The sequence below is a fragment of the Echeneis naucrates genome, chromosome 6 (assembly GCF_900963305.1).
Source record: "Echeneis naucrates chromosome 6, fEcheNa1.1, whole genome shotgun sequence".
NCBI lineage: Eukaryota > Metazoa > Chordata > Actinopteri > Carangiformes > Echeneidae > Echeneis > Echeneis naucrates.
In genome coordinates this window covers 14,225,344-14,246,797 of record NC_042516.1, presented here as the reverse complement: position 1 = coordinate 14,246,797, position 21,454 = coordinate 14,225,344, and the positions used below count along the sequence as shown (strand labels likewise).

Here is a 21,454-nt window from a genome sequence, read left to right as displayed (position 1 = left end):
TCAGATAAAAAGCCTTTCTTAGCGCTTCTCATAATCAAGTGATTGTAAATATGTTAAATGTTGTTTTGCAATGTCGTGACTAAAAATGAGGTCATTTATGAACTGTGAAAAGGAATAGAAATGAATCCATTCACTGAACACAGCTCTATTTCTGTCTCAATATTTCTTGAATTTGGCAGAAACGTGAAACCAAAGACACCATCCATATCAATCCTTGTGTCCATCTTGCATTTGTATTTATTTTACCACCATTAAATTTCTAAAACTAAATAAAATTGCCACTTGGGCAATGTGGTAGTTAAACAAAGAGACAAAGTGGATTGATTGTGCTTTATTTTTTTTATGCCAACCATGTATGGTTTTGTGTCTATATTTCCAAATGGTCTCCCTCTGTGTTTTTGTAAGAGTTTTATTCATTTATTAAATAAGTTTGATAAGTGAGTGTATTTTTTTTTTGTACTGGCACTTTCAGAGTGCAGCATTGGTTGCTTGAAGGTACAGTGCTGCGGAGTGACTCATTTAATCAGTAGTGGACTAGATAAAGAGCACGGATAAACAACGATATGTCAAAATACCGGATGTCTAAATAGTATAAATGTAAAGTTGACATAACTGATAGGAATACGCATGGACATATAGTTGAAATGAATGTGGTATTTATGTTTGTGTTACAACGAACAGTAGATACAAAAGACTGAACAGGCCTCAACAGGTCCACAGATGTAGTTTTGTTTTATTATAGGCTTCATTCTATCATAACTCCAATGGACCATAAACATTTATCAACTCAGTGTAAAAGCTGCCATTGCTTATGTACTTCAGATGATGTGTTTATATACCTTTGTAGTAGCACCACAATTGCATAACAAGTGCCTGATGGAAACATGACAATTATTGCGTATCACCAATATCCCATAGACATGCATGTCACTTAAAATGATGCGTAAACCTCACTTGATGGATTGCACACTGTGGAAGTGTGGATATATTTGGAATATATTACCCCTTATCATGGGATTTAGTGTATGAGAACATTTCCTATTCAAAACCCTGAGGGAAATCACTTAAGAGGTATTTAATAAGGTATTTAATAATTTGAGGGGGGAAATAAAAATAAGAAGTTGATCCTAAATATTGTGGAGGAAAGTTTTCTTTTTCTCTCTGAGATACAACCTAATTCCTGCTCCCACTCTTCTCTGAAGTCAGATCTGTTAATGATCTCTTTGCCTTCAGTTTTAAGTGGGAGCAGGCATCTTGCATGGCCTCGGGCAGCTTTACATGCCGTCAGACACTCCAGACGGGACTGCTTAACTGCGGTCTGGAGCACACAGGCATTGGGCTGCGGAATGTGCATGCACTGGGAGAGGGGGGGTTGGGACAGAGGAGCAAAGGGAAGCACAGCAGCACCTCCCCAATCGTCACAAGTCTCCATATTTAGAGCACACTAAACGTCTTTAATGAAGGCAGTCAATCACTTATACGCTTTAGATGGCCCAAACATCTGGCCCAACACTGCACATGGGCTGTACCAATGCCATGTGCATCCCTTATTAGAGGAGTGAGCCAATCTAAAACGGGATTGCGTGTGCACTCAGCAGTTAATCATGCAACAGAGTCCAGCCACATTTGCATAGAAACTGTTTGAGTCTTTCCATCCGACAGCCAAGAGGATGCAACTCAACTGCACAGGGATATAGATGTAATTTTACAAAAAAAGTTTATTATCTTTTAAAATGTTTGTACACTCGGTATGACAATGTGCTTACACAATAATTACAGTAGAATAGGGTGAAACTTTTTACATAGAAAAAATAATAATAATAATAATTAAAAAAAAAAACCTCAGAAAGAAAGAAAGAAAAAAAAAACAACAACATGAAAATCTCCCCCCACCACTGAAATAAAATAGAGGGCTGTGAGTCAGTGGGGTCCTAAGTTTGATGGACTGTTGGAACTGCATCAGGAGGGCTGAGCTGGTGAGGATGGGTGGGCTCACTGTGCTCCCTGACCCTAGTCTCCTGTGTACAGCTTTGGTAATTTTACACATTATTTACACTTTAATCCATGAAATGATAGTCCTTTTAAAAAGTGTCTTATTTAAACATTCCCAAAACTATTATTCAATATATTCACATATTAAGCAATGTACATGTTGGAACTTTGTTTAATGCAATTTAACTGCAACAAACCAGCAACCTAATGCTAATCAGCCTATCCTGACCACTGTAAAACGCTTGGAAATAAATGTGTGACAATTTGTGGAGCAGTACTGACCTAAGTGACTGTTAACGTCTAACTACAACCAACAGTGGAAAAAAAAAAAAGAACACTCATAATGTTTAGTAACTGTTAAAACTGCAATGCTACAACCTTCATTTTCAACATCATTCCTGTGAGAAGAGAAAACAGACTTGGACAGGAAATGAGAAAAGTGACAGCTAAACAGCACATCAAACATATCATTCAAACCCTGCTCCCGTTGTTATACATAAATTGATAAAAGATGTGGCACGTTAATCTATAACCCCTTTGCCAACCTGCTATTCACTGTCTGATCTCCAAGTGTATCGTGGGTAACGTTTTGTCCTGGTAAGAGTGTATTACTTGAAAAACGAGACATGAAAAATGATGGAATTTCCATAAGGATACCACTCTGACCTCAGCCTACTTCATGCATCCATAAAACAACAGAGGCTCCAAAGTCCTGTGGTTAAGAAGGCAGGGTTTGAGGAGTGGAAGCCTGGACCTCCACAGCCCAGTTAAAAGCAGCACCAGATACCGAGTCAGAGGCAGGAGGGTTGGGGCTGAAGCGTGCACAAGAAAAATCAGGCTGGGGGTGAAAAAGGGACCAGACAATTATGTTATTGATCTGTTTTTGTTTTTCTAACAGTGGAAAGAAACAAATAAATTTAATGTATAAGATAGGGAAGGCTGATTCTGCTGCGCATTCCTCATTCAGGGCTAGAGTTTAAAAAGTGGAATTGAGGTGATCATCTTGGGAACATTTAACAAATGAAGGAAAAAAAAAAGAGCTAAAAATCAACTTTAGAACATTAGTCTCTATAGCACCCCTCAGTGTCATCCTTTGAAAACACTGCACCTGGAGTCTCAGGTTGTTCAGCAGCACTCAAGTCCCCAGCAGTCTCTAGGTTAGGGCTCCTCCACGATCAGTGGGGCCTGGAAAGCTCCTGTGCAGTGCAATTCTTAGTCATAAATACAGTTAAGAAACTACTTCACGGTTCAGGATGGCCAGTTCATACAATAAGGAGTGACTGTAAAGGCAAATCTGTGCTTCTCCTGTGTTAATGCAGAGCAAGTGGAACATCTGGGGCCTCTGGGGCTAGTACACCTCTGTGTCCTCCTTCGGCTTGTACACTGAGCCAAATCTCTGCATGTACTTCTTGATATACTCCTTGGTCTTGTGCTTCACATTCTCGTTACACTCAAGGTCCTCAGGATTCTTGCAAGCTTTCAGCTCCTTATTCATAACTCCATGAGTTAGCTAGATGATTGAACAGAGATAAATTTGAATTAGACAGATTGTTTGTGTCAGATTACAACAAATGACTTTCTTAAAATGTGTGTCCACGGTGTGGCGGAAAAACTGACTGCTTAATTCTCTTGATGTGACATTGCTCTTTCTAATTTGAAATGAGAAAATGTAAACTTTAAATTAATCCCATTTGAATATTCTATTTATTGTGCCCGATTCCACAGGGTCATGGCATGTCAAAGTGGCAAACCACTCCACACATTGAAAAGGAGCCAAGGAAAAAAAAATGTGCTGCCCTTTTAAACAATGCATAAAACAAAAGAGAGACAGATAATAATTTATGTTCTAAGTCTCTTGCAGACTCAGAGACAAAAACATTTGGCTGGAGAAAGAAATCATGGAAAGTCAACTATTTAGTTCTGATTTGAGGAAGACTTTGAAAGTATCAGTGAGTTGTGCTCTGTCCATGTACAGATGAAAGATTGACTGTGTCACTCAGATTAATGGAAATACTAGCTGCATATACAAACATCTTATTGCTTATTTGTACCTTTCTAGCCAGGTGTTTGAAGTCTTCTGTGTTGCTGATGCGTCCCAATTTGCAGTCTGGCTTCCGATAAGGATTTAAACATTGCACGATGAACTGAGACATCTGTGCAACACAAACACACACAGACGTGAAGGGAGCAATAAGTAAATACAAAAGTTTAACTTCCGTGGCTGGACACAATATCTTCTATTCAGCATAGGTAAATATGCAGTTGTCCACAAAAATGAAACATCTGGAGTGTCTGCAGAGACTCTGGCTCACCTCTTTGCGAAATGTCTCTTTACTCTTTTTAGCCAGTTCACTTGAAGTGTCAGCTTCAGCTGTCTTTGTGGAAAACTGTAAAAACAACCGAGAGAATGATTGGATTAAAATTCTTGTTTGTAAACAATGACGATCTGTCTCAAATTAAATCCTTGGCATACGAAGTTTACACTTAAAACAAGGTCTCATCCAGTTCTATTTATTTCAAACCTCTCTGACTTTTATTCTGCCTATGGAAGAAAACACCACAACCATAGCATAGAAATGCCAAGGTTGCCAAGAAATTTTCTGCAATAACAACCACGACAGACCCTCCACCTGTGCACCAGCTCAATCAAACATGGCAACTGGCCGCAGAACAAGCAGCTATCAAGGTCAGTGGGGCATCAAACAGCACCTGTTCAGCAGCTACTTGACAGAAAGCAGGGATATCCTGCCAGGATGCTGCCTCTTTGGCCTCAGCCTTCAACAACAAAGGCAAGCAGGCAACTGCTGACTGGCTGCACCCGCAACAAAGGGGCGAGATCGAGAGCAGGCACAAATGTTGCACACATACAGTGGCTTATACCGAAGGGGGCGGGGGGGTAGGCAGTAAAACCAAATAATACAAGTGCAGTGTATGAACCATATTTTTAATGCTGAACAAGGACACCACCAGTGTGTAAGCACATACTGGGAATTAGTCTATAACCTTGAAACTGTTCTTGGCAGACATCTTTGGACAAACAAAAATCTCGAGTTTGGTTTTTGTGTTGTTATGTTTCTAAATACTGTTGCATCTTTTTAAAAAGGACAAAAGGGACATTTATGGAGTTAAGAACCCACAAATAAATGGATGCTATGTCATCCAGATGGTTGCCATTAGCCTCAAAGCTAGAATAAAAATGAAGAGGGAAAACAAACGAAGTAGAGGAAGAGGAGATGAGCAAAGCCACCCCTCCCTGCATGGCCTCGAGGCTAAGGGACAGACAGCTGAGCAGAGGGTGGGGTGATTGGATTCTCATTTCAAATCTCATGCCTCTATGTAAGTTCTGATGGTGCCATTTTCTAAGGAGGAGGCATGAACATAACACTCACTGAATATGGTGCTGGAGTTTTTTTTTCCTCCTTTAGACACATCTGAAAGTAATCTCTAACGCAGCATCTTCAATTACCTCAAGGAACAAATACCATAATCACCAAGCACAAACTTTCAGGGAACCAAACAAAGAAGTGAAGACGAATCTTCATAATTACCAGTTGAATTCAAAGTTTGTTTTCTCTTCACTTGTTGATTGCATACTAAAAAGGTCTGGCACACAACTAGTTCACACATTCTGTTTCGAAAAATTAATACAAGCTCACTTTAGAAGGATTCTCATCATAGGTAGGCGTTCCCAGGTCCATTTCAGATTCATGGTCCACACTAGTGTTGTCGCTACTTCCCTCCCATGTTGGAGGGTCCCACTGCGTTTGCCTGATGTGCAAAGGGAAGAAATATGACAAAGATACATGCAGGAGCAAAGACACACATCACATAGATGCACAGCTATACCAACCTTGTGACAACATGGTAGTAGTATATCTTCCCTTCAGGGTCTCGAGCCACTTTCCAGTTGGGAGGTAGGACGATGGTTTTGGGTTTAGGGGGAGAGGGAGGAGGAAGGTCTATCACATTGTTGGGTACAATCATTTCCTAAGGAGAGGAAAACAGGAAAAAAGTGTCAGTATAGCCGACAGGAATAATTAAATAAATAAATGTTTAAACAAATAAATAAATCATATGTTAAAAGTTTTATGACTGTAATTAAAAGCCAGCAATATTTTGATTACTAAAGGCTCTTAATTTTCATTCCATATTTACAGAGATTGTCAATTTTGTAATTTTATGTGACAGCAATTGGATTAACATGGATGATTTAGTTATCTACTACCCCCTTGTGGGCACACAGAGAAGAGGTTGTCTCGAAAGATCAAGTAAGAAAGATAATTTATAAAGATGCCCCAAACCCTAAAATGGTGACCTGAATTTATTCAGTTGTGAAGACACAATTTCATACAGTCTTTAAACAACTAAAATGACAGATCAAATATGAGCATATTTTGTTTTATTCTACATTCTCTAGGAAATTAACCGAGCGTATATGCCTTACTTGTTGCACAGTTTGAGATGTGACGATGGTGGTGACTGTGCCTCCCTGTTGCACCACCACACCCTGCTGATGGCCAGGATACACTGGCTGACCATGCAGGTAGCTGGCTGTAGGCTCAGTGTAAGCCTTCAGAAACATAAAATACACCCATATTAGAAAGATGTTGGCGAAATCTATCAAACAGATTTAAGCATGTACTTTGTTACATTAGGTTATAGTGTTCAACCTTCAACAAAAATAAAATACATAAACATACATGTGACACTTAAGACAGTGTCTATTTCATGCAAAATAATTTTACTCTCTATATACTGTTATGTTTTTCTGTTCAAGAGGTTTTTCAATAATGATTTTCTTTTTTTTTTTTTTACTGTACTCCCGTTTATAAAATATTTTTTATGATAAAGTTATATGCAGACAAGAGATCCTACCTGTATGACTGGAGTGTTAGCCTGAGGATAGGCGGTAGGGATACTGTAGATGGTTTGGCATGGTTGGCCCTGATAATAGATAGCTGTTTGTGTCTGGGCCTGTGCTGGGGCTGTAGCATACTGCTGTGTTGGCTGGGTCTGCACAGTCACTGTCTGCTGAGTCGTGGGGTCCCAGAGAGTGGTGTAGCTCTGCTGGCTCTGTACCTGAGGGGCTGTCTGGGTTGGTACAGAGAGGACAGCTACACCTGCGTCTTGAGTTGCTACAGTTGGCTGGGTATACTGCTGGGGATTTCCAGTAGCGAGGTTGGTGGTGGTGATGTGTTGAGAGAGATTAGAGGCAGGAGTGCCTTGGGAAGTCGAGGATGGAGAGGGAAGTCCGAGGTCTGAGATGAGACGTTGAGGAGGAGTCTGCTCATAGTTCAGGGTTGGTTCAACGGAAGGGGTAGGGAGCAGTACTTTGCCTGCATTGGGGTTGGAGGGATCCACAAAGGTTTGGATGGGATATCCAGGGGGGTAGTTGATGAAACCAGGGCTGGAGGCATAGGCCAGAGCAGGGTCATAGGCCATTGTTTGAAGCTGCTGCTGCTGAAGCTGTTGTTGTTTCTGGGCTTCCCGCTGAGCAACCTCCTGCTCAAATAGCTTTCGGCGTTCCTCGGTGGACAGCTTGTTGCGCTCTTTGACACTGACTCCCCTCGGTGTCTTGTTAGAAGGGTCAAACCTTCACAATTCAGAGAACAATCCCACAGATAAATGCCACAACTTTACCATAGTATTAGTCACCCTGTTGTGTTTTTCACTGATGAGAACTCTTACCGTTCCTCTGTGCGACGGCTAGTCCTTTCATAGGATGATGATGGTGGAGAAGCAGAACGTCTCCTCCGTCTCTCAGTGCTGCGAGAAGTTTTGTCAGAGACTCGATCCCGATCCCTGTCTCTGTCCCACTCCCGATCTCTGTCATAATCTCTGTCACGTTCCTTCTCCCGCTCCCTTTCGCGTTCTCGGCTCCCAGAAGGCGTGCGTGTATCTCGATCTTGGCTGCGATCTGTGAGAAAATCTAATTGGTGAAAAGGATATAGATATATTTCTATACCAAAAATCAGATAAGGCTTAACTCACCATTTGCTTCCTTTTCCACCTGAATCTTCTTTGGTATCCTGTACACCTCCTGATAAGACAAGCACAACTTCACTGTCAAATTTCATAATACAAAACCACGCAAAAAAAAAAAAAAAAAAAGTTTAATTATGTCTCACCTTTAGATCCTTCCAGCTATCAAGAAGTCTAGCGGCCATGCCAGTAATGTCGAGCGCACTAAGCTGAGGCTCCTGACTCCTCTCACTTTCCACATCTGAGACACCTTCCTCTTCATCCTGGGATGGCGTTCCTATGATCGATGGGTCCAGAGGAGCTGCTGGGACCTCAGGGAGAATGCTGGCTTCCAGGGTCTCAGAGCTTGGGGGAACATCAGATGTAGAGTCGCCAGCTTCTACCTCACTGGGAAGAGGAGCTTTCTCAGGCTCTTGTGACTCTGTGTGTGCTTCGATCTGTTCCAATGGCTGCTCAGGTTGAACTGCAGCATCACTGGTTTTAATGGCAGGATTCTCTGGATCAAGAACTTTTACAGCAAACTGGTCACTATCCAGTTCAGCCTCTTCTGTCACTGCCATACTCATCTGCTCCTCCACTTGTTCCTGTTCTTCTAGAGTCTCCTTTGACCCCTCAAGGTCATCCTTCAGACCAACAATTGCTTCCTCTTTCACCTCAATGTCTTTCTTCTCCAAATCTAACTCAACTGAACATTTTGGCTCCTCAGTTTGGGGTTCAAGCTGAGTATCTGAACCTGTCCCTCCTTCTTCCTGTTTCTCCTCTTTGACCTGCTTCTCCTCTTTCTCTGACTCTTCCATTGTTTCTTTGGTTGGATCTGAGGTGTCACACGCTGTTTCTCCCTTCAACTGTTTGCCATCAGAAACTGTGGCAAGTGAGGGTTCATCTTCTTCATCATCATCCTCCTCCTCTTCCTTCCCATCTGATGCTTTGCTAGCATCAGAGAGTGCACTGTCTAGACTATTTTCACTGATGATTTTAAGGCGGCGGTACACAGCAGGTTTGGCGGTGTCACCATCCAATTCTGGTCCCAGTTTGGCGGAGGAACCATCAGGAGTGTTGAGGGGTGTTTGAGCACGGGATGTATTCTCACTGGAGTAGCCATCCATCTCAGTAGGATGAGGGAGAATTTTTGTTTGGGCCCATCTCTGAATGAGGGTCAGAACTCTACTCTCCTCCAACATGTTCTTAGTTGATATGGGAAGCACAGCAAGGCTCTTCATAATCTATAAAAAAAATATTATATAAAATATAAGTGACCAAATGGAAACTGGCTGTATAATATGTATGATAAAATCAAGCAAAGACTTAATCACCTCTAACTGCAATTTGATATTATTGGCACTGTTGCCCTTGGCTTCAGAAATCTCCACCATGAAGATCCACAGCAGAGACAATCCATGATGGTCCAGGAACTGTTTCAGGCATGATGGATTTTGAGTATCCTAAGCAAAACGAACACATTACTACAGCAAAAATTAACAGAGAGACAGAGAAAGAACTACTGTGTGCACATACTAGGCAAATTTTAACAGGAGGGTAATAACAATGGTTTTCAGAAATTAGTCATTGATGTCAGGTCATACTTGTATGAGCTTGAGACAGATGAGTTTCTGCTCAATGGTTTCCACTCGAACCATTAGTCTGCAGAGAGACACAACCTGTTTCTCATCATAAAGGCCTTCTCCATTCTCCAGTAATGCCTCCAGTTCTTCATCAACCTGTGCAACGCCAATATCAGGTTACCATTGATTAAAAAACGATTCCAGGCTCTAGAAATGTCATGTTCAAATATTTGATTCCCCAAATTCCCACATTTCAAACAAAGAATTTCAAGCATGACTAAAAGAACTGACCGTGGTAAGAGCACTCTTTCGACTGCGGTCTTTCTTCATCTTCCCTCCAGCTGCTCGAACACTAACTCTGTTCTCTCCGCCGAGGAAGCCTCTGCAGGTGGGTGCACCACAGAAGCATTTCTGTGCTTCTTTGCTGGAGAGTTAAATATACAAAGGTGTAATCACCAAGATAAGAACACCAGTTACTCACTTGCAATGCCACTAACAGTATACGGGGGGTATGAAAAGTTTTCAGACCTCCTTAAAAATTTTTTACTCTTTGTTACATTGCAGCCATTTGCTAAAATCCTTTAAGTTGATTTTTTACTCATTAATATACAAACAACACCCCATTTTGAAAGAAAAATACAAAATTGTAGACACTTTTGCAAATTTATTAAAGAACAAAAACTGAAATATCACATGGCCTAAAGTATTCAGCCCCTTTGCTGTGACACTCATATTTAACTCAGGTGTTGTCCATTTCTTTGGATCATCCTTAAGATGGTTGTAAGCCTTCTTTGGAGTGCAGCTATGCTTAATTAAATTGATTGGACTTGACTGCAGCCCTCCACCAACTGAGGTTTTATGGTCAGTGCAAGGCACATGAAAGCCTGCATTGAGTTTGCCAAGGACTCCTAGACTATGAGAAATGAGACTTTGTGGTCTGATGAGACCATGACTGAACTTTTTGGCTTTAATTCTGAGCGGTATGTGCAGAGAAAACCAGACACTGCTCAGTACCTGCTCAATACAATCCCAACAGTGAAGCAGCATCATGCTGTGGGGGCGGCTGCAGGGACAGGAGTATTAGTTGCAATTGAAGGAAAGATTAATTTGGCCAAGTACAAAGATATCCTGGACGAAAACCTTTCCCAGAGTGCTCAGGACCTCACACCGGGCCGAAGGTTCACCTTCCAACAAGACAATAACCCTAAGCACACAGCTAAAATAATGGAGTGGCTTCCCTTCGGAACAACTCCGTGACTGTTCCTGAATGGCCCAGCAAGAGCCCTGACTTAAACCCAACTGAGCATCTCTGGAAAGACCAGAAAATGGTTGTCCACCAACATTCACTAACCAACTTGACAGAACTAGAGAGGATCTGCAAGGAGGATTGGCAGGAGAGACCCAAATCCAGGTGTGAAAAACTCATTGCATCATTCCCAAGAAGACTCATGGCTATATTAGCTAAAAAGGGTGCTTCTACTCAATACTGCAAAGGGTCTGAAAACTTCTTGTCAATATGGGGTGTGCACATTAATGAGGGGAAAAAATGAACATAAATGATTTTAGCAAACAGCAATATAACAAAGAATGGACAATTTTACTTTCGGTACCCACTGTATCTACATCTATTATTCTACATGAGAAATAAAAACATTGAGAGTGCAAAATACAAGTGTGAAAAAGGATAACTGCAAAAAAACAGTACCCGTATCTCTGGAACTGGTAATCAAATGTCAGTTCAGTCCCTGCAGTGACAGCTTTTGTCGTGAAGAACCCAACTCTAAGCTGGCCATTAACAGTCCACTGAAATGAGTACAAAATTACCATCAGGTGATTCAGCATTCAGCAGGATAACAGAAGAAGTATTATCAAAGTGCTTTTTGGCCACTGTACCTTTTGGGTCTCACAGTTGGGTTCACAGCTATGGTTCATAAACCGGGAGCAATTTCCTTTCAATGTTGCATCAATGATCTGAAGAAACATCACAAGATTACACAAGACTGCAGTTTAAATAATTATAATTATATAATTATAATAATTGCAATTATATCATTTCCTACCTCATTATTTTTTAGAGACATGAAGTAGTAATGGATGTTCTTGTTACGAGCATATTCTTTCACTCTTGTTTTGAACTCTTTATGGTCCAACACCTCCCCACAATATTCCAGGACAAAGGTGTTTCTGAGATAGAAAAAAAAAAACAAAAACAAACCAATTTGTCAATCATTCTCTTATTTTACCATAACACATAACAATATTTACTCGCTCAAATGTTTGGTCTAATACTAATTAAATGTGGAAACAGAAACAGCATGAAACCAAATGTAATCCAACATTAGGTAGGTAAGAACAACAACCTAATAATAATAATAATAATAATAACAACAACAACAACAACTACTACTTTTGTGAACCTTTAACTGGTGGAAAAAACAAACAAACAAGCAAAAAAAAAAAAAAATAAATAAAAAAAATACTGCAATGAATTGTTAAGAGGCTTACGAAGCCAAATCTTTAGCTGCCCGTAGTCCCCAGCCTTTGTCTTCTGTAAGGATAACCTCAAAGTCTGCATGCTGTTTCATCTGAAAGCGTCGATTAGAGCAGTACGCTCCATTTAAACATCGTGATGAGCTGGAAAGACAAAAAGTATTCAAAGTCACTTAGAAACAAGGGAAATCACTAAAGCTTTAGTGTAATAGGAGACACTGTAGTATCTAGTATTCCATCTATTAAAAAAGGCACAAAGTAAAGCTACAAATACAATTTCTTTCTATACTAATTATTCACTCCTTTCAAACCTAGAATTCAAAATGTGATTTTGATATAAAATCTACTTACCACTCAATCATCAGCAGCCGATTTAAGCAGTCTTCACCGCATGCCAATACTCCCCTTGAACGCTCCTCTCTGGGCAGTACTGGGCACTCACACTGCATCCTCTTGATATCTCGATGAGATTTGCTCTTCTTTCTATGAATGAAATTTCAAAATATTCAAACCTGAACCCTGAATGTATACAAATGTTGCACACTGGTTGAACACATTTGAACAGCCTCACAACACCGTACCTCTCAGTTAAGTAAACGTTCTCCTCAATCAAGTCAAAGTAAGGGGGCATCTTTTTAGACTTGGCCAGTTCTTTCCATTTATTAGCATCTTGGAAGTCCTGCAGGTTGAGTGATGGACGTTGCATGTCGGCTTTGAGAAGCATTTCCTTGGAAATATCACTATCTCCTTGACGGTCTCTTTTGCCTGCAGGCCCGGCTTCTGCCTCATTGTCTGAATCTGATTCAAACTCTTGACGCCTTTTCTTTGGGGGGCCCCTGCCTCTGTGGGGTCTAAAATTTTCTTCTCTGGGGGGTTCAGGCACAACAGAGCCCCTGCTGTTGCTGCTTATTTCATGACCTTGTACAAAGCTTGATGACCCTAAAGTGTTAGGTCCACTCCATTCAACAGCTGTTTTACTAAGATTTGACATTTTATCCCCACTATAATCATCATGATCACTGGTTAAAGAGTCAGGATGGATTTCACCTGCTGGATCCTGATAATGTTCATGTGCTTGGAGGTAGGATTTTCTGCTGGCCTGCATGTTTTGGGATTGATGGTTCCATACAGCATTACTCTGCCTGTATTCCTGTGCCTTTTCAGTCAATTTAGTGTTTAATTGTGGCCCATGACTGCTATCAGGTTGCTGGTATGTACTACTTGGCTGTTCTGGTTGTGAAAGATCCCAACCCAGCGGGAATCCATTCCTGTCGTGGATATTGTCAGCACTTGAGAAACCGTGTTGATAATGGGACAGTTGTTCACCTCTGCTACTTAATGCTTGCTGTTTGTGTCCGTCACACAGTCTGGAATTATCAAGGCTGTGAGCAGGATCTGTGGCACTTCCATGGCCCACAATATGACTAGCCATAAACGGTAGGGCACTGATGGCACTGGAACCTTCAGAGTGACTGGTGCTATCAATCATATTGCTCTGGGACTGGCATGAGGTACTACTCTTGGATGTGTTATTTACACCAGCACAGGAACCACTGGTCTCCCCAAATGCAGTGGAAGGACTCCCCTGTCGTTGTTGAGCGCTGATTTCATTTAGGACTTCCTGAGTGTTTACGTCAGCTCCTTTATTAGCATTGTGAAGTTCTGAAATATTCATAGGACTACAGAAAGCTCCCGAGTCCTTTGTATCCATTGTGAGTGAAGAATTCTTTGGGACCACCACCACAGAGTGCAACCGTTTTATAGCCTCGCCACAATCTGAGTCATACTCCGAGTTGTCACTATCGCTGGCCTCACTCGGTCCCCCTGATGCATCCTGATGAAGCGGTGTTCTCTTGGTCAATTTGTTTTTGAGATCACTGTCATCTAAGGTTACATCATGATCATTTCCATTCCAACTTTTAATTTTTTCTGCTGTAACAAAATGCGATGTCTCACTTATGTGCAGAGGCTGGGCTGTGTTTGTTTTGTGAGACACGGACAGCGTTAAATCACAGTGGTCAATGCTGGTGCTCGCTCGTGAAGGTTCCCTTTGGTCTTTTAATTTATCGAAAATGGATGTGCTGTCTGAGTCAACCTCCTGCTGAGAGATCTCAGTCTGCTTTACCAGTGTGGAATGTACTTCAGATTCTTGCTGAATATTATCTTGAAAATCAGAATATTGCTGGATATTGTCTTTAGCAAATTCAATTTTTTTGACAGATATCACCTTTTTAACAGTAGGTTTATTCTCTGCATTAGCTGTCCTTTGTGAGTTATCGCTCTCTGAAGTGTCCTGCCCAACAATATCCCACCGGGACTTTTTGGTAGTACCGCTGCTCTTTTTAACAGTATCCACACTTTGCTGTCCAAATATTAGTTGGTTCCCAAGCTCAAGATATGGTGGCTCCAGTTGAAGAAGCTCAATTTTATCAGACTGCTTCTTAATCTTATTCAGCTCATCAGTCTCTGGTTTAGTGTTCTGCTGGACATGGTGTGTGACAGGTACATCCGCTGTATCAGGTAAAGACTTTGGCCCTGGTAAACAGCCAATGACTCTCTTGTCCTGGCTACTTTCATCACTACTGCATGAATTTAAGACATCCACAATGGAGTTCACATGAGGCTGATTAGCAGAAAGACTAACCTTCACATTGGTCAAGTTTTCTAGGATGGCATTTACATGCTTCAGGCTTTCACTTGAGTTTATAGCAGAGGTATTTTTATTTTCAACTTCAAGAACTGTTTCAGTTTCTGTCATTATTTTGAATGATGTTTCTTGGAAAGACTTTTCAGTACATGAAACCATCTCCTTAATATCCTGATCACCACGTTCATTTCCATCTTGCTGGGAATCAGACTTTTCCCTGTCACTCCATTCTGTTGTGGTTGCACAAAATGGTACTTTGCTGGAACTTTGACACATGTCATCTGATTGTCTATCATTTCCAGTGGTTTTCACAGAAGATCTAGAAGGGATCATTTGTTTTGATTCTGGCTTATTTGTTTTCTTTAAGGAATTCCTACTCTTCTCCTCTGAGCCAGACATTTTGTCAGAGCCCAATGATTTTCCTTTATGATCTGCCTCAGTGTCACTGAAACTGCTTTTTTGGCATTTTTCATGCATTTGAGAGTGGGTATGCATATTTGTGTAACAGGATTTGTTGTTGGTCTCTGACTTATGATGGGTACTAGCTTTACGGTAATTCAAGTCCATATCAGGGGAGCACTTGCGCTGTGAATCAGAGTCTGATAATCGCTTTGAAGTCCTTTCAGACTTTGATGACTGTGTCCTTTTATCCATTTCTGAGGAGTTAGGAGAATCGACAGATTTTGAGACTTTCTCTGACTTTGACTGAGAGGTTGATTTTGACTCTTTATAAGAACTTGAATGGACAGATGATCTGCTTGAGTCACTTGTCCTTGTCCTCGTCTTCCTATGGTCATCCTCAGAGTCAGAACTGTCCCGCGTTCTGTCAGTGCGAGAACGAGAACGTCTTCTCTCTCTGCGTGGAGAACTCCTGTGTGATCTGCGGTCAGAGTCATGATAGTATGAACGGTCAGAGCGTGATCCTCTGTCGCCTCTGCACCTCTCTGATCTGGAGTGAGATGAACTTGTTCGAGACCCTCTTGACCGAGACCGTGACCTAGACCGGGACCTTCTGCGATCTTTGTCTGACCGTGCCGATCGTGATGATGTATATCTACAATCACGATCTGATTTAGAGTAACTAGAAGACCTTTCGTGATTCTCTGATCGCTTTGAAAGACCTTTTTCCTTTTCTTCCGCATGTGAACCAGAGGAAGACTTTTTTACCTCTTTGCTTCTACTGTCAGAGTTTGTTTTACTTTTGGAATCAACTGATTTGTGAACGGAAGACATCTGACCTGAATCTCCATCAGATTCTGAGCCAGTGGGAGCACTATTAGACTGGGACCTGCTGTTCTTTTTGTATACTTTATTATCTTGCTCAGTACTGCTGGAAGTCTCTCCATCTTTGCCTGAGGAATCAGTGGGCTTCTTGAGGCTCAGGATTACCTTCGTCTCAGGGGCCTCAATGTGAGCATTCTCAGATGGGCAGAAACCAAGGGCATTCTGAGGCTGGGATGTTGGAAATTCAGTAACACTCTTACTTGCCGAATTCTGCAAAAACTGCAATTCAGAAGAGAGCTGGTCCTCTGGCATAAAAGGTGTTGGTTTCTCTTCAGGCACAGAAGCACTGAGAATTTGCTTCTTGAAATGCATCTTTGCTAAGTCTGGTTTCGGTTTAGTGGCTGAGGAGACTGGTGCTTGAGAAGATGTTTCTGCTACTGTTGTTTGCACTATGGGTGTCTGCTTGTGTTCAGTTTTGCTGTTTGTACTCTGTCCTCCTTTGTCTGGGCTTGACTGTGACAAGGCAGCCTGAGATTCAGTGACAGACTTGTCAAAGCGTAGACTCTGCAGTGGCTTCTTGTTATGCGAGAAGCTGAAGGACACTTTCTGACGACCCTGATCTTCTAGGTTGACCTTCATTTTGGTCCCTTTAGGCAGGAGATGGTTGGACAACATCACTCTGGGAGACAGGCTTTTCATTAAAGCTGCCTTGGATAGACCCTCAACCTTCACCTGCAATAATAGAAAAAAATAATTCTTATAAATAGGGGTTATGTCATGCCAAAGGTTGCTAAAATACTCATTAGCTTGGTGTAAAAACTTACCGAAGCACCACTCCCCTCCTCTCTGTAGGTACAAAAGGACATCATGGGAACATGAAAGATAGACAATACAAAAATTTGCACAGTTCATACAGACCTATGTGATGCTATAAGATAATCAGGAATGATGAGAGAACTGATTTCTCAAGGTAACCTTGGTGAAATGTTAGATATACTGAGTTTTCTAAAAATGTATCTCAAAAAGGAATGACTAGAATAGCTGAAAGGAAACAGTAGGTGACCAGACTAAATTCTAAACAAAATAATCAGTTTCCTTCTATTACCAACTTGGCTGTGTGTGTTCCCCACAAAGATATGTCAATAATTATTGGGATATTTTCAATCAAAATTAAATAAATAGTTTGCATGGGGTCTTGAACAATATAAAAAAACAGAGCAAAACAAAAAACATACCCATTACAACTGCTACATATTGGGGAAGCTGCATTTTAATTATCTGTATATACAGACAGTGTGTGGTTTGAGGATTAACATACGTTTTCCGTATGTACGGAACCAGTCAAACGCTTGGCCACACTTTCACATTCAAATTAAGTGGAATATATTTCCAAACGTTTGACTGGTGCTATACATGTATGTAGTGTATGCAAACATGTAAGGAATATGAGTGTATGTTTGCATGTCCACACACGCAGTTAGTGTGCATTTTAACACATCTTACACAAAGGGACGCATGAAGGCATACAAGATATACACCAAGTCGAGATATACAAATAAATAAATAAATTGCAATTTACCATTTTAGCAATGTTTTTCCTCGTCATGTGAACACCTTTACAACAGATCTTGAATGTTTATGTTTACTATGTCACATTAATTTTGTCATATTTCTGCTGAGTTTAGTCTGCAGATAGGAGTCTTTCCATTGTTAAGTCCATGCAATTTAGATTCCCTGATAAAGGAATCAGCATTTAAGGGAAACATAAACATTTTTGTGAATTTGTGATAGTTTAATATCCCTACTTCAACCCAACAGACTTTAAGTAAATCAAAAAAACTACTAAAAGTGAAGTGTAAACAAGCATGTGAACATACTTATGTGAACTATTAGCATTATTTCACCTTACTTGACTCTACTAACTTTGCAAGTGGGTGATTCTTTTTCAACAGCCAACTGTACTTCTTTATGTGGTGTTGTCACTATCACCATGATACACTGACCTACCACGGTGTCATCTTTAGGTCACGCACTTGAACAATCAAAGATACCAAAGGGATACCAGCAAGAGAAACATCTTGTCCAACTGTATTGTCCTTTGAATATTTTTTTGTTCAAAACATCCCTGCAGTCAAATCACCTTTTATTGTTACATCAGTTTGCAAGTACCAAACCCAGATCAAAAATAAGTACTATGTACCAGGTTCTATTCACAACTTCTGCTAAATAAAAACAAAAAAAAAAACCCCAAAACAAAACAAAAACAAATGAGAAGATAGTGGAGTGAAGTTGGCACAATACCGTGTAACTGAGAGGGTCCCTTTAACATATTTGGAAATGTACTTATCATACAGAAATGCAGACCATCAAACATGTAAAAATAGTGAATAATATGGTTCTCAAGCCTCGTTTTTTTCTCATTAAATTGTGCATATTTTCCTTAGGGTGGGCTCAATATGGGTGCTAGGCAACAACTGGGTCATTTGATCCTTAAGGACTTAATTTTTTCTCTCTCCTGTCTGACCTTCAAAGCGAGACACTTCGATAGGGGCATTCAAATACAATCTACGGGCTATAACAAGTAGCTTACAAGCAAATGATTGATAATCTAAATCTACAAAACAAAGAATTCATCTGATGGATTAATACGGTGGTGTTGTTTTTTTTTTACCAATCACATGAATGTTATTCATATGTAGTATCCCATATCAAGCATTGCTCTGCTGTAGTAACTTTTCCATGCAGGAGTTGTGCTGTAAATTTTGACTGCTTATTTGGAAGTATTTCATACAACATGTGTTCCAATGTCTAAATGAGCTAAAACATTTTACAATGGACAATTTTGTAGTTGTCAAATAACTGTTAATGTACATATAACGACAGAGCCTCAGCTTGGAGATGACAGTAAATTGCTCTGAGATTGGTGGGTATTGACTGAATCAAGCATAAAACAACTTGGCAACCATACTAAACTGCATTTCCAAAATTTGTATAAACCCACTCAAAACAAGAATACATACTGTGAGTTAATTTTTGCTGTCAAATAACTGATCTCTGACCTGAGTAGAGTGTCCATTGAGCAACTCGCCAAGGATTAGTAGGCCTGAAGAGGCTGTTGGCCAAGAATAATCCAAATCAGAGAAATGAGCCCTCCAAAGTGACGGGACACCTGACAAAAAGAAAGATAGGTTCGCAATGAACTCTTGTCCTGCTTGTTCACAACATCTCCTCACAGCAACTACTCCATCATATACTTACAGATTTTGAAATTGTCAGCATCTAAAAATGAGTCCTGCAATGGCAGACTTCGAATAACAAAACACAGTATGATATTGTGCACGAGAAACAAACAAGCATGCAAGTGTGTGTACACTGAAACAGTGCACGGCGTTAACATGCGTCCAGCTGTTGGGTACTAACGACTTCTAGCAGCGTCCCTTCCTGAGGTTGGTCTTATCTGCTGTTGCAATGTGGCAGAGACCCCTCGAGTCTTAGAGAGCGTTTCTGCTGTGACTGACAAGATTTCCCTCACTTGGCGGGATGTTGGTCTGCTCTGCTGTCGCTTAAACTACATCAAAACAACAACAAATACAAAGCGCTACACGGAGCTATAGTTGATATAGATTGCTGTTGTGAGTGAAAATACACGAAAAACATGGATGCAGGGCGAGCAAAGGACATGCATCTCATTATGAGACATATGAAGCGCAAACAAATGGCCTACAGGAAACAAAGGGTGTCTGCAAAATACATTTTATTGTGACAAAACATATCAACACTTCCAAAAGCACACTGGCTGCTTTGAAGCGAATTGGGAAAGTGACTAACGCATGGCCTGTGCGGGAGGAGTGGATGTAGCCAAAACATGGCCTTTAAATGGATGAAGCTTCCCACGGTGAAAAGAGTACATTATCTGCAATAAATCTACCAATTTCTGCACTTATCCTAGCAGGACTTTCCAACAAGTCTCACTTCAGCACAGTTTAGTATATAAGCAAGTAAGCCAACGTGAACACAACTATTTTCCTGTGACACCGCTTACAACAAAAATTATTAGGAGCAGCTAGGCTAACTTTAGCACTAATGGAGACCTTTCGGGGGCCGTCTTTGCATATAGCGTCAGTTGGTGTTGTGCTTTGTGTAATTCATTTCTGCTGATGATATATAATCACCAACCCGTGTACTCATTGACGTCATAAGTGTGACACTAAGCGTCTTTCTGGGCTGCAGAGCAGAGGTGAACAGCCACGTTTGATTGTATAAACGAAGACGGCTAGCCAAGTGCCCTAGTAGCATCAGGAGCTAACGCAGGCTTGGTTAGCTAACTGTCGTGACTAGCAGCTAGTAAGCTAACCCTATTGCTGTTTAACTATTTTGCTACTCGCTGTTGGAGCTGTGCTGAGTGTGTTAAGTCTCCGTAATTACGGTTTCTTTTGCCGGGGATATCGTCACTTTTCAAATTTTATGAAAACTCAGGAAGGGTTTCATATGCGTTTCCGTTTGAAGATGTAATGGACGCATATACTTGGGTCAGTGGACCCGGCATTACTAGCATGTTGGCTAGTGATGTTTTGTCTTGTGTGTTGTGAAATGGCTTTCACCAAAATCTACCAAAAACTCCGAAAAAATCATCCATTCCCAAGATACTCACTTCACGACGTGCTTAAGGTCACAAGGTTCCCCCATCCTCGAAATCGCTGATATTTGGCCCTTGGTGAAACATCAAGCAACAAGGTGTACCGACGTCAAATCCATACGGAGCTGTCGGAAATGATCGTCGGCTCAGTAGCTCCGCTGCCGCTGCTGCTGCTGCTGCTGCTGCGCCCCGACTCCAGCCTGGGTGAATCCTGGTACTATCGAGCTAGCATGGGCTCACATAGTTAGCCACGAGTTGGAGAAGAGATCGAAAAGACAAGCAATGTCCAAAGTCGAGCCGCCGGAAACAGTCTTAATTTGGCCAACTTTTACGTTACAGATAGCCCTATCGACCCGACGCACTGGGAAGACTGTGGACATGTCTTTGGGATACCTTGTTACTTCTCACTGGTCCTCAGTGTGTCTCAGTGTCTGTGGCTGCTGTGTTCAACAACATCACATGATGTGGGTGCACAGCTGGCGCGAACCCTGGAGCGCACCGCGGGTCCGATCCATCAGTATCAACGTCCTGAGTAAGAATATACCATCATTACAGTCTTATTAAACAAGACACAGTTATGTAGGGTGCATACGGGGTCCGATGAAAGACGAAGCTAAACTGATACAGAATAGTTTTCAATGCATTATTCGTTCATTATCAATTGAAAAAATGTAAGAAAATATTGTACGAATGTCTCAACCACTTTATATAAAATGTCAAAGGATCAAAGGATGTACTCAAAATAATACAATCGATGTGTTTTATTTTTCAATTAACTTCACAAAAGTGTACTAAACAGAAAAAGATATACCCGCACGCAGTGTGGTGCACCAAACAAATATTTTTCAGACTAGTCTGGCCTGTAACTCTAACTGCATAAGAGCCACCCCTAAATTAATGACATGATGATTAATAATCTAG

At 41.0% G+C, this 21,454-nt stretch overlaps 1 protein-coding gene across 2 annotated transcripts; it reads right to left on the bottom strand.

Moving 5' to 3' along the window:
* Positions 1-1,706: 1,706 nt before the first annotated feature.
* Positions 1,707-20,961, bottom strand: setd2 (SET domain containing 2, histone lysine methyltransferase). 2 transcript variants are annotated; one of them, XM_029504581.1, is made up of 22 exons: positions 20,549-20,961; positions 18,957-19,066; positions 16,722-16,743; positions 12,608-16,629; positions 12,378-12,509; positions 12,042-12,170; positions 11,597-11,720; positions 11,430-11,507; positions 11,242-11,339; positions 9,828-9,960; positions 9,558-9,692; positions 9,288-9,416; positions 8,121-9,197; positions 7,984-8,032; positions 7,681-7,909; positions 6,868-7,585; positions 6,437-6,562; positions 5,843-5,979; positions 5,649-5,760; positions 4,305-4,379; positions 4,044-4,145; positions 1,707-3,502 (listed from the first exon to the last, which is right to left on the bottom strand). In XM_029504581.1, exons 2-22 carry the CDS (start codon positions 18,971-18,973, stop codon positions 3,341-3,343), a joined length of 7,806 nt encoding a protein of 2,601 aa, XP_029360441.1. In that variant the 5' UTR covers positions 18,974-19,066; positions 20,549-20,961; the 3' UTR covers positions 1,707-3,340. The 2 variants fall into 2 exon arrangements, with proteins under 2 accessions (XP_029360441.1, XP_029360440.1); XM_029504580.1 differs by lacking the exon at positions 18,957-19,066.
* Positions 20,962-21,454: the final 493 nt, after the last annotated feature.